Source organism: Oenanthe melanoleuca, chromosome 3 (assembly GCF_029582105.1).
Source record: "Oenanthe melanoleuca isolate GR-GAL-2019-014 chromosome 3, OMel1.0, whole genome shotgun sequence".
Lineage (NCBI taxonomy): Eukaryota > Metazoa > Chordata > Aves > Passeriformes > Muscicapidae > Oenanthe > Oenanthe melanoleuca.
This window is the reverse complement of record NC_079336.1, coordinates 87530229-87544238: the sequence shown is the minus strand read 5'-3', so window position 1 is coordinate 87544238 and position 14010 is coordinate 87530229. Positions and strand designations below refer to the sequence as shown.

Below are 14010 nucleotides of genomic sequence, written 5' to 3'. Positions count from 1 at the left end.
TGTATTACCTTCTGTCATTTGTTATTCTGTCAATTACTGTATTTTATTTTGGCAGTTTATCAAAAGCCATATGGTAGTATACAAATTGACCTCAATTTAAAGAGTGAATACTCTTTTTATTTTCAGAGTTGGTAATAGTTTGTTCTAACGGTGCTATAATTCTTGGTTTTGACAGTTTATTTTTTACAAAGAGCAAAAGGAAGCATACAAAACAGAGAAGAAACCAAAAGGACCTTAAATAAACCAGCTATTTTCAATATAAACTAGCTAAATTCTTAGCCTGTGAGATGTCCTTAACTACCCCTAATGTTTCTTTAACCATTTGATGCTGTGACAGTGAAATGACAAGTCCCAAAGTACTGGCAGAGTCTGACAGCAGAAGCCTTGTGCAACTTCAGAAGAACTGGGCTTGTCCACACTGCGAGGCAGCAAGAGCTGACAGATGAGCATTACAGCAACTTTTCATGCATTTGAAAGCTTGCAAAAGGGTTGGTGATTTTTGTGACTGCAGAAGGAAGAGTTTTTACTGGCTTCAAAGACCAGATGACTTAGTGGCATTTTAGGAAAAGCTTTCTCACAAGATTTTTTCTATGTTGGAACAGATTGCCAAGGGACTCTGATGGCTGACAAAGTTTAAAGTTAAAAAAGTTATCTTAACATCTCCCAAGGGTGTACCATGTGACAAAAAGAAGTGAGCTCTGTCCAGTTCCAGTGGTTTTATTTCATAGATTCTGTGGGGTTAAGTGACCTTCCATAAATTAATTCTTGGAACTGATGTTTTCAAGGTGTTTGTGTGTATGAACACTGGAAGGTGACAGTCACGTTAGTAAATGAGTTAATGTAAAAACAGGCTGCTGCCAAAGAGGGAGATGCCTTAGCTGCCCTTTTCAGACTGGTTTTCAATTCAGTGGGGTGACAAATATGCACAGTTTAGGCAAATCTGTCCCTTTTACAGCAGCATCTGCTCAGTGTGACCATGGAACAGGAGTTTAAGGCTCTGCAGCCAAGAGCTGGTCACTTACTGGGGTGATTGATACTATGTGTCCTGACCTAGGGGCTTGAAAGAGCAGCATAATGGAGGGCAGCTGAATGTCTTCTATTACAAGCTGTCACCTTGTATATTAGCCTTAAATTGAAGTGTTAGGTGTCTTGTAGGCTTTAATAAACATGCAAATTAAGCACCTCCAGTTTTGAACTTTGAAAAAAATGATAGCTTGAGAGAGGTAACTCACTAGTAATGAAGTTGGACAGTCCTGCTTTAAGTGGGGCTTTACCTCCAGCTCTGTATCATTTGCAAAATTTACCAGTGATGGTGAGAAAATGAGTATAGAATTCAAAATAATCACAGTAAAACATTATCCCTCTGCTCTAGTGGTGAAAAATTCATACTGCCACAAGAGTCATATTTTGGAGGGGGGAGAAGGTCTTAAGGAGGTAGAAGATACTTGGGGAAACTCCCATTTGTTGTTGGTCTAGCAGAGATGGAGTTCATTTCCCCCACAGCAGCCCCCAGAGCTGTGCTGTGCATTGGCAGCTGTAAAGGTGCCCATAAGAAACCAGTGTTTTGCTGCTGCTGAGCAGCACTGGCTCAGCATCAGGCTGTCATTCCATCATCTTCCCTTCACCAGGAGGGTGGGGTGGGCAAAATCTTGGGAGGGGACATACTCGGGACTGCTGACCCTCTGACCAAGGGATATTCCATACCATGTGATGCCTTCTGAGATACAGAAGCTAAGGAGAAAGAGGAGGGAGGGGGACATTTGTTATTTACAGTGTTTGTCCTCCAGAGCAACCACTGTGTGTGCTGAAGCTCTGCCTCCTGGGAAGTGGCCAGACATCACTCACTGATGGGAAGTATATAATAAAATCTTTGGTTTTTTTCCTTTGCTTGTGTGCACACTTTAATTTTCTTTTGTTTTAGTAACCTGCCTTCTCTTGATCTACAAGGGTTTTTCTCCATCTTATTTTGCTGAGGAGGAGAGTGATAGAGCAACTTGGGCACGTGGCATCCTGCCAAGGTCAACCCACCACAATTTGCTATAGGATTTTAGTCATTTGCAATGTTACTGGGTAGATGTAAACCCAAATCAGATAAAATAATACCATTGACATGAAACTTGCAGGATTAAGCATGACACTGAAAAATTGGGTAATCAGAGACTGGACCACATAATGCAACATAAACTGCAGCAACATAAACTACGTTTCATGGAGTTCCAGAAAAAAGTCTTCAGTTTCTTACTCTATGTCACCTTGTTCTCACTTCTGTGTACTTGCTGATGCAGTTTAAAACCTTTTTCCTTTAAAGGCCTCAAAATTCCTGTAATGTACGTCAGCTGCCAGGTGTCTCCTAAGTCATAGATATTCCTGCAGAGCCCAGCAGAAGCTCAGCATGCACTAATCCTCTGGCACAGTGGCTTTGAGGAATAATGAAACACTACTCCACATCCCAGTTTTCCAAACCTCACTCCTGGTTGGTAGCAGTTGTGTAAATTCAGTGTCAAAGGCTACATTTACAATTTTGTCATAGAGTTTAGAATCTCTTCAGGTTTGGCCTGTGCTGCTGAAGCTAGCAGGAACTAAATAAGCTGGGGTCTTTGTGTATGAATGGTTGTTAGGGATACTTAGATGTGTAAAAATGCAAATAAATGCTTCTGTGGGCTCTTTTAAACCCCAACATTTCAGTGAGAGTTAGTGGCCTTCTTGCAGCTTCAGGCACTTGATTTTTTTTTTTCCTCCTAACCTGCCTCTCTTTGGCAGCAAATGCAGGTGTGTTTAATTAGGCATACAGATTAAAAGAGGCTTCTGTGGCACAGAATTCCTGCCTGGCAGCTGGGCTGGCCCATGGGGGCTCTAGGAGTTCCCCAGGTGCCCGGCTGTGTGAGGGACTGCTGGCACCAGGATGCTCAGGGACTCGATCTGTAGCTCCTGCTGCAATGAAATTGTCACCTGCCTTCACCCCTGGAGTCTCTCACTCTTCACTTAAAAATGCTGTGGGAGGCAGGAGGCTGGTGGCAGGGAGATGAGACTTTTCAGGCAGTGTTGTGTCACAGACAGCATTTGGTCACAGCTGTGTGGCTGAATTGGATCATGTGCATGGCTGTGCTGGAGCTGTCTGTGGTTCCTGGCTGTGCTGTGGTCCTGGAGAGAGCAAGCTGGGCACTGCCAGAACTCTGTGGGAACAGGGGCACTGGTTAAAAATCCCGGGTGACACACTCACACCATTGTGTTTGCCATGCTTTATTTGCTCAGACTGTGAGAAATGGCTTTTCCTCAAGCACATGAACATCAGAAACATTTTCATGTCTCCAATACACCTTGAGCTGCGGAGCCTGAAGGTGCTGCACTTGATGAGGCATTACAGCAAGAAAAACTATGTCTCCTAAATTTAAAAGATCAGAGTGTTTCCCGTTTACTGATAGATTGGTAGGGGGGAAGAACGAGGTCGATTAATCTCCGAATGAAAACTTAATCTTAGGTGAATATCTCACAGAGTTCAAGACCTGTCAAAGATTATATTTAAGTATATATATTTAAGTTTGTCTCGCTGCTTCCACGGAGCTGTTAATCAGTTAACATAATGCTAAGTAGCCTTCTGACAGAAATCATCGTAGGGAAGCGGGATGAGGGCGGCTTCGCGGCGACCCACGCGGGGTGGGACGCGGCGGTGCCCGCCGGCCGTTCGTGCGCGGCCCCTGAGCGCTCCGCGTTCCGCAGCCCCGCGGCGAGGGCCCGAGCGGGGCGGCAGCCGCCGCTGAGGGGCAGAGGCCGCGGAAGGCGCGCACGGGCCGGGCGCTGCCGGGCGCTGCCCCAGACGATGGCGCTGCAGCCCCGGCGGTGCGGCGCGGCGGCGGCCGGCGGGGGTCGCTGCGGGGCGGGCCGGCGGCGGCGGCGCGGGGCTGCGGTGCGCGGGAGGCGGCGGCGGCGGTGCCGCACAGCCGCGGGTGCCGGTCCCGGCGGAGGATGAGGCGCGCGGGGCGGGCGGGCGGCGGCGCGGCAGAGCGCGGGTCGGCGCGGCCCTGAGCGGAGCGGCCGCGCCGCGCTGCGCTGCGCGCCCGCAGAGCGACTATGGCCGGGGGAAGGCGAGGGCTGGTGGCGCCTCAGAACACGTTCCTGGAGAACATCGTGCGAAGGTCTAACGGTAAGGGGGCACCGCGGGCCAGCGCTCGCCCGCCGCGCGGAGCCCGCCGCTCCTCGACGGGGACGCGCCGGGCGGGGGGCGCCGAGCCCCGGCCGCTCCGGGCGGCTCCGCCGGAGAAGCGCACCCGGTACCGGAGCCGGCTGCGGCTCCAAGTGGTGCCGAGAGCCCCCGGTCGGGCGGCGGGGCTCGGGCTGCAGGTGCGCGGCTCGGCGGAGCCCAGCGAGCCGCACCGTGCCCGCCGCGGGCCGGGTCCGCGCCCCGGGGCGAGCGGGGCTCGGGGCGGCCGGGGAGCGGCGGGGGCCGCCGCGCCGGAGGAGGTGCGGGGATTCGAGATGCTCCCGGTGCGGGGGCTTAAGGGAAGGTTTGCCTCAAGTGAGGAGAGTTTGCCATTTTGAGGGCTGAGGGCACATATTTATTTATTTTTTTTTTTTCTAGTGCGCTGTAACCAGGTCTGTCTCTTGGAAAACTGTGGAGTGGAAAATGCCTCGAATTTCACAATTGCATGCAAATATGTATTAATGCTATCCAGATTCTTTCACTTAGGGACTTACCAAGAGCTGCTCCCTCTGTGAGCCGGCGACCATGCAAGCGTTCATGGATTTGTTTAACCTAGGCATGTACATTTCTTTCAAAGCCCCGAGCCTAAGTTGTGCCATTTTCAATGCTTCTGCTGACTTCAATGGGGTTACTTCAGGGATTAAGAACTTGTAGTATGGTTGAGAATACGCAGGATCAAGCTCCTTTTGAAGAGGAGTTAATTAATTAAAAACATAGTCAGTTTGTTCTGATAAGGCAAAGACAATTAACCCTCTTGATAAGCAGCTAAAAACTCCAATGATCCCAGGAATGATTTTCAAGTTTTTTTAATTGGGCAGTATTATTGGAGAACCAGCCTTTGATAAGACCATATTTTCACATAAAATTATTCTCTTTTCATAGGTTATTTCTCTCTGCAACTTTCTTGTAGAAGGGAGGAGGCTGGAGGCTGCATTCCTGAAAAAAATTGCTCTCCAGTCTTACAGTGAATTGTGCCCTCTTATTTTTTATGTCTTTTAAAATGAATGTTACATGTCATCACATTCAGGCTGCTTCTCTAATCTTCCAACAACAGTTATTGAAGGTTTTTCTCAAAACTGTCTCGACTTTGTAGATTATTTTCTTCATTAAAAACCAATTTCCTCTTTTGGCTTTCAGAGCCAAAGCCTCGATGCAATAAATCAATTGAGGCTTGGAGATGGGGGAATCATGCAGCAGAAGCTGTGCTCTGTTTCTTCCTCTCTTTCCCCATTATTAAGAAGGTGTCAAAGCAGAGCGTGATGCTAGACAGCACAGGTAGAATGACAGCACTCCATTTCTAAATACTCAGCAAGTCCTGAGGACTGGAATCAATACAAGTTTTTAGATTAAGCTTGGTAGGAAACTATGCACAGTTCAGGCATACTAGGATAAGCTTAGGAAAGTGACTCAGGTTTAGAAGTCTATTTCTTCTGTGATGTGCCTTCAAGTTTTTGCTTGACCCAATCCAGTTTTGCAGTAAACGTGGTGCTGTCACATACCAATGTTGGATGAATCAGTTTTTCTAATTTCATGTGTTTGAAGGGACAGGGACAGACTCCTTTCTCTCGTGCTGAGGCAGGGCTGTGCTGACCAGCACGAGGGCAGTATGGAAACATGCCAGCTCCTTGTTGCCTGTCTCATCTTGTCCTGCCTACTTGGCCATTGAGATGATTTGGGATGCCCACAGGATGAGTGCTTAAATGGCCCCATAAAGCTTGAGGTTTGGCTCCCCTTTCTTGGCTCTGTTCAATTGGGTAGTAATGTGACCCACAATGAAACTATCTATGCGTTTTGGGATTTGCCAAATAAACCTTGGGCTTGTTGTCAAGCTTGTATTTGCTGGCACATGTGTGCAAGTTGAGTAGTGTCAACAGATATTGAGTTGATACAGATATAGGAATGTTCCTAATTTGGGGAAGATTCCCTTTGAAAAGAGAGGAATTTTGTCATTGAGCAGAAATAATGTACTAAGTGCTTCATTTGGAGGAAGTTGTACATGATATGTGTATCATCAGCCATGGCTGGACTAAGGAAAGTGTGTTTTGGGGCAGGGGGTGTTAACTCAGGGGATAACAAAGGAATGGGCACGCAGCCTCTTTTGTAACCATTGCTCTAAGGACAGCACTAATCACACCATTATTTTACCAGCAGTTTTAACAAGGAATTTTTTATTTGCCTTTCATGTCAGATGTGGGACTGGTGAGCTGATGCACAATCTGTGGCTAAAGGTGGTAGCAGTGTAAGTAGACGTGCAAGTTCAGGTTTTTTTCCATTAGGGTTAAAATCTGGCTCATGCTCATAGCACACCTTCTGCAGCAGGACTCGCCTCTGACTCCTTTGGTCTGAATTGTCTGCTTCAGAGTTATTAGGAAGGAGAGCTTCTTCACAGGCTCCAAATCAACTGAGACAGGTTCTCATGCACTAAATGCCAGCTAAAAGAGCTGTGCTAGGGTCAGAGCTGCAAAGCATTTCCTTCCCACACACTGGAGTAAAGAGAGGATGGGATGGCCTTAGGATGGCACACACAGGAAAGAACATGTAATGTGTCATCTTCCTAGACTGTGGACCTTGTCTGGTTCTCTGTGATTTTTTTTTCCTCACACAAAGACTTTCTAGATGAAGTGTAAGCTTAAGGTTTGTCCTTCTTTGAAATTAGGGACAGCATAATTCTGATCATCTTGTATTTAATGTCTAAAATCTGTTTCTATACTAGCTGTGCAGAGCTAGAAAAATAAATGTTGCATGCAGTGGTTGGTTGACAAAAATTTCTTTGAAGCATTGAAATATTTCAAGACCAGAACACCCAGTGGGACAGAAAATGAGCCCATGCTGTAACACAGTGAAGTATATAAAGAATCACTAGCCCCTGATGGTTACTGCTAATGTGATATTAATGTTTTTCTTGGTAATGTAATACATCCACAGTATACAAGCACTGTAATAATAACTGTAATAATAACTGTAATAATAACAATTTTAAACCTGGATCGTGGCCAGGGCACCCAATTCAACTGGTGCAGTTTATTGTAGAGGATAGTGGTTATTTGTGATATTCAAATGCTTTATCAATATCTGGAGACAAAAATAGTTTTTGATTTGTGTAAATGCCAGCTGAATTCTTTAGTGCTTCCTTTGTCAAAATTCTCATTGAGGTGTGTGATGATTGTGCATGTATAAGGATGGCAAAAAATTTATATAAAAAAAAATATAAATCCCGTGTTTAAATGGCTTTGGAATTTCAATGGAAGTCACAGGTAGTTTTCTGATTTATGGACAAAATAAGGAGGTTGGAATAAAGGTAAGTTAGGAGGAATAAGGCTTTTGTGAATTTAATTTTCCTTTGACAAAATCCCCTGGGACCACACTAAGGAGACATCAGTTATGGAAGCAAACCTGCATCTTTTGATGGAGAATGCAGAGAGTTCCCTGTAGAGGGAAAGAAAAAGTACCTTCAGACATAGATCTTGAGTATTACAGACATTTGCATGATTTATGGCATTGCTTTTATCACACACTATAAAGTCCCAGTACAATAAACATTTTGCATCTTGGGCATGCTAACCTTATACCATCATCTGAGACCTAGGAGAGAAATTAACTTTATTGTAAACACTTCTGAAACTGAAAAGACTGGTTTTGTGTTCAGCCAGAGAGAAATGCAAAGGAAACTTAATGGAGAATGAGGAATGAAAACAGCAGACCTTCAGAAACTGCAAGAGGACAGCTTGTAGGTTCTGTGTTAAGGACATTTTCCTGAAGTTAATGAAAGAAAGGGTTTTATTGCTTCCTGATCTTCCTTCTTTCCCACATTAACAACTGTAGGAACAGATATATTTTCATCCATGCTTTTCACACAGTTGGTCAGTACACTGAAATACCATTTGCTATTGACAATCTTTTTTTCTCAGTATTGCTGGAATTGAATGTAAAATGTCTTTTTTTTTTGTGCTGGCTGTTACTAGGCCAGAAGTCTGTTTTGAATGTGTGCGTTTATGCATTTAGAAATTTATGACCTGATTTTGTTAAAATTCCTTTTATAGATAGTAAGGAAAAAATGTACAGCACGGAGATGACAGGTAATGTGCTTTAAAATTAATGTTCTGAGAGCTCAAGAAGTTCTCCTGTGATAAATCAATGTATCAATCCAGTTTTACATTAAATCCTAGAATAAGATTGTAAAACAAATCTTAATGAAACCCATTTGGAGAATTGGTTAATGCATTTTTGTAATTCATAGATAAAAGTGAGCAGGGAGTTGGGTCTTGTCTCAAGTACTTTCAAGGCTGTTATCAGTAAATCAAATGGCTACTTTAAACTAAAGAAAGACTCATAATTGATGCAACCAAAGTATGTCTTTTTCTGGATTAGTGTTCAGATCATATGGGATGGGAAAAACAATCCCTCTGACCAGCTGAATGATGACGTCTCACTGCTAAACAGTGTTTTTGTCATTTAATAAAAGTGGTGCAATGTCTGACTCTTACCAACTGATGAACTTCCACATTTCTGAAAATCATCTCATTATCTCAATCTAATGTCATATGTGTGTAAATGTTGTGGGATTTGTGTTTTAGTGGTTTGTTTTTTTTTTTTTTGTTGTGTTGGATATTTTTTACAGTTTCTCAGTATGGGCAGTATAGATGACAAACCATGCTATCCATAGGATACATATGACGCCTTTGGCACAATTTTGGTGCCATTTCAGCTGTTCTTGTTCTGTTTTATTTTTAAAAAGTATAGATAATTGTGAAGATTTTATAGCTACAAGAGTTAGAACAATGCTTAATTTTCAATTTAAACTTTTCTCATGCTGGATGCCTGCTGTGAAATATTTTCTATAATAATGCAAAGTAAGAATGTTGAGATGGAAAAGGTAGTTTTTGTCTATTCTACTGGCTGCAATTAGGATTCATTTTCTGTAATGATTTAAAGTGACTCACTTGAGGTTGTTGCTTTAGTTAGAATCTCTCTTGTTATTTGTGGAAAAATGATGATATAAATTTTTTAATAATTCTTTTCAACTTGCACTTTGCTCTGGTGTACACATGACAGTGTAAGTCATGTTTGAATAAACATGAAATGTCTGTATTTAGGAAATTATGTTCATGCTGTAGCAACCAAGGAACTTTTGAATCCATTTTGTTTTGGAAATTAAATAGATAGTTTTATAAAACTTTTATAAAACACCCCAAATGAACCTATCTATAGGGGTTTATGTTTTTTATATTGCAGTAAGCTTAAAATTTTTGACCTCAATATTAAGGATGGATAATTTTGAGGCCACTGTATCATTATTCTATAGAGAGATCAAGTTGTTCCATGGGATATTTAAACACTGAAGCACTTCCACTGTAGGAATGAATACGAGGAGATACTGAGTTAATAGGAGTATTCATGTAACACCACTGACTTCCACAGGAGGATGTGGGTGGAAGAGCAGAATTATTTCTTAATTTTTTTTATTCTACCATATGAATAGTCTTCCTGTCGTTTGAGCAGGTCTTTGCTTTGACTACAGTTACACCACTTTTGTTAGGATGAAAATGTGCTTGGTTCCTGAAGTGCAAGTCTCAAATCTCATGTGTGCAAAAAAAGGATTGAATAAGTACTTGAAATTCAGTGTGACTTATTTGTACTGACTCAGGGCCATTTTTTTAATCTCAGAAGTTACATTTGAACAATGTAACTAATCAGTGTGACTAAATGCTTCTGGTTTACTTTTTTTTCCAAAGCTAAGACTAAACATGAGTGAAAAATTCATACATACCTATCCTTTGTTAGCAATTTTGACAGGCTTCTTTTACAATGTTTGGTATCTATGACTCTGGGAAGAAATTAGACAGAAATGAAGCAATCTCTTTTCCCCCCAGTATCCAAATGATGCTGTTTGTTATGCAAAGTCACAAGTTTGTAAATACCATGTGTCCCTTGTCCTTAAGCTGTATGATACAATCTTTACTGCTATGATAGTGGCACATGATTTTTTTCCTGGTGCACATTTCTTACACTGGCTGTGACACAGCATCTCTGCTGTTCTGTGCCCAGCTCAGGCTACAGTAGCTGTATCCTCCCCCTGTTCCATGGTAGGGTAAGAGACACATCTGATGTGCAACTATTTTAGTTCTGCTGTGGAAGTGGTTTGTGCTTGGTAATGCTAAAGAACTAGGTTTGCTTCCCTGAAGATCCATGGGAGGAGTTTGAGACAGGATAAAAAAAGATCTGTGGGTCTCAATAACCAGGGCTGTCATCACCCAGCATGAGGGAGACTGTGGTCTGGAATGAGAAGGGCAATTCTCTTCTCCTCTTCTCTTCTCTTCTCTTCTCTTCTCTTCTCTTCTCTTCTCTTCTCTTCTCTTCTCTTCTCTTCTCTTCTCTTCTCTTCTCTTCTCTTCTCCCTCTCCCTCTCCCTCTCCCTCTCCCTCTCCCTCTCCCTCTCCCTCTCCCTCTCCCTCTCCCTCTCCCTCTCCCTCTCCCTCTCCCTCTCCCTCTCCCTCTCCCTCTCCCTCTCCCTCTCCCTCTCCCTCTCCCTCTCCCTCTCCCTCTCCCTCTCCCTCTCCCTCTCCCTCTCCCTCTCCCCAGCAGGTCTTCCCACCACGCTGAGCCTGGTATTCCTTTTACTGAGGGGAATAAATTTGGAACAAAACTTTTGAGTGTTGCATTTATATGATGACTATGGGAAAATCTATTAATACATTTAAATCACACTTGTTCACTACACAAACCCAAGCACCCTGGGGGATTTTACTGACCCAAATATGGGAAATTGCAGTGGGCACCAGCCTCTCTTGTTACCAAGGTCTGCACTACAGCTCCTCTGTGCAGTGGGGGAACACCTTCAGTGTGGGAATGTGTCTGACAGTGCTATGGGAATATGTTTGGCTGTTGGCTCTGACCTCCTGCCAGAGTGTTCCAGTAGAGGACTTGTGTCTCACTGGTGGGACAGGGAAGGTAGAACTGGTATGCTGGCTCTAGAAAGAGGTGGGGGTGTCAGCTTGGCAAGATCCATGTTACAGAGAGGCTGGGATGCAGTGGGAGTGAATATGTAGCTTTGCAGGGCAGTGAATGGTAGGGGGAAAACATTTCAGTAACTTACTCCACGCTCATGCAGGGGGGTGACTACTCCTCAGTCAGCTAGTCCTGGCCAGATAAATGTCTGTGAGTGCAGCTTATCTACAGGAATTTTAGAAGCTGATGGAGAGTTTTGGTTAAACAAAGTACTAAATGTAACAGTAGGATTCAGCAGATAGAGTGGTTTTGGTAAGATGGGTGCTCTATTCACTTGTGATTGTTACTGTTAAAAGGACCAAGGTTATTTAGAAAGACATTTTCTGATTCTTCTGTGATGGCCTGTTTTCTGAGTGGAGGAAAGTACTGGTTTCAGTGACTGAGTGAAACCCATTCTTGCATTTTGGAAGGAGTTAAAATGTTTTTCTTGTTGCTTTTGAGTGGCCATGTCTGCTTTAAAGTGATAATCCGAACTGGATCTGACATGTGAGTGTGTAGATGCTGACGTGGGTATACTGCAGTGAGCATAGCTAACCTGGGGAAAATGCAGACTAGAAAATATAAAGTGATGTGCTTCACAAAGTAATCCATGCTGCAGAAGCCTGCCCTACTCATGCAGGTAATTGTGCTATCTTTGTGGTGCTACAGCTCTTACTTGTGTTTCTGCAGCATGTTGTGCTCTGTGCTGCACTTCTGCATATTTCCTTGCCTCCCAATGGTCTTGTTCAGACTGCCAAATGCAACACAAGCCAGAAGCCCAGGTCTTCTATATGAACCTGCCCTGTCCAGTTCTAGCTCAGGTTTTCTTGGAGCTCATAAGAAGGGCCAGGCAATACTGCTAACACAGTTACCATTGTGACAAAAACTGATTTCCAGGCAGGAGAGTTCATTGAGTCCTTTCAAAGAGGTGCTTCAAGTCACTAAATAGTTTTGATACTGCTGCTATTACATGTCCATTGCATCCCTGTCTTTGAATAGAATTTAGCAGTAGATTTCTTCATGGTCTTCCTCTGGCCAACCCCTTTCCTGGCCTTGCTGACCCACTTGTGAGTCCCCAAGGGTCTCTGCTCTGTGATACTCAGAGTTCACTAGAGCATCCCTTCATGCTTGTTGTGTAACAAAGCCACAGCTGTTTCCTGGCCTCTGGGATCCTGTGTCCCTGCAGATGGAATGGCAGTATTTGCATCACTAGATGTTATTCAGTATTTTCTTATGTTAGGAAAAATTTTTAGCAGATTATGAGCTGTCCCCAAGCAGCACATTGTCAGGGATGTCAATGCAATTGAATGTAAATGATAGCAAGGAGGACAGCCCTTCTACCTCTGGGTTGTCTGTTGGAACAAGCTATGCAGTGAAGTTATAAGTGGGAGTCCTTATTTTATGCTGTGTCTTGCCAGTGTTTTCACACAGGCACTGCTGTCAGAGACACTTCAGAAAAAATGAGGTGTGTTTGTCAGCCACATAGAGCCCAGATCAAAGAAAGGTCAAGATGCATGAAGTTGGAATGAGCTAGAAGGGAGAGACACTTATGGAACAATGGGATCATCAGAGTCTCTGACTTGTTCTTTGGCTTGATAGTTGTGCAAAATTTTTCCTTTAAAACTTTATGGGTACATAAACATCTCTCAGCTTGCTTCTAACTCACAACTAAACCCAACCTGAACTCTCATGAAACATTGTACCTCTCCATGCTAGAGAGGCTCACCCAGTGTTGAATAATAGGGGTGCATAAAATACAGCAGCCAAGTCATACTGACTTACAAATCACGTGGTGAGGATGTTGGCATCTATTCCTTGTGGTAGCTTGATGATTAGAAAAGTCATTCAAGAGCTGAAATAATGGTTGAGTTTTTTGAAGGTAGCCTACATCTTCTAGCAGAGTGTCCAAACTGCTTTTGGGGGAGAGAAATGTGTGCATGTTCTCTATGCATCCTTTGGAAACTGCCAGTCCAAAAAAACCAGGTTTTGCTGGGCCAAAGCTTAAGTGGGAACTTAATTCTTCAGTTCCTGCAATAATGGCAAAGAATCGAGTATAATCTGTGAGAACTGGGCTCGTGTTTAAATATTAGGTATTGTAACAAACATAGGAAAGGGGAAAAAAACCAACCTTAAAATATCCCCCTTTTTAATTGTTTTCTGTGGTTTAACTTTGGTCAGATTTCTATTTGCTGTGCTAAAGTTTTTCAGTTCTCTTCTCCAACACTGCTCACAGAGCTTCCATCTCCCAAGTCTTTGAGAGCAGGGCATCTAGGGACTAAGCTATTGCAATCTCAGCTTCTGGAGATTGAATTCCCTTATGGATTTAGAGCTTTGTTTTCACCTATATATAGGAGACAAGCATTGTTGTAACTCACAGAAGCCTTGCAAGGCTAGATAAAAGTAGTATTATCACAGTGATGGTTATCAGAAATGTGTCCTATATAGCCTTTGGTGAAAAAAACCCAAGAGATTATTTATCTGAAGACAATAAGGTTTAAGCATGAAAGGCAGGCAAATGCTTAGCAGGAACTCTGTAGGAAGTGGAGAGAAGGGGAAGTTACCTTTTGAGAAGGGAAGGCAGTGAGAAGCAATTCTTAAGCAATTCATGCATGAAATAACATCATTCAGATGAGGGCAGGACTTGGCCTGGTTGTATTTTACTTTTTTTAAATAATTTTTTGTACTTGCTGATGAAATTTAAAAATATCCTATCACAGTCTTATGTAGTGTTTATGATAGATACTCAAAAGCACTTGCTTTAGCAGTGAGAAATTACTTGGTTTGCTTATTAGTAGGAATGGGTAAAAGAGGTGTATTGTTCTGGGGAG

The 14010-nt window shown here is 43.3% G+C and overlaps 1 protein-coding gene across 1 annotated transcript in view; it reads left to right on the top strand.

Annotated features, from left to right (window-relative positions):
- Positions 1 to 4068: 4068 nt before the first annotated feature.
- KCNH1 (potassium voltage-gated channel subfamily H member 1) overlaps positions 4069 to 14010 on the top strand; it is a 165513-nt gene continuing 155571 nt past the window's right edge. Inside the window, exon 1 of the mRNA XM_056487440.1 lies at positions 4069 to 4141. Within this exon, the coding sequence (XP_056343415.1) occupies positions 4069 to 4141 (73 nt within the window). The remainder of the gene's footprint in view (positions 4142 to 14010) is intronic.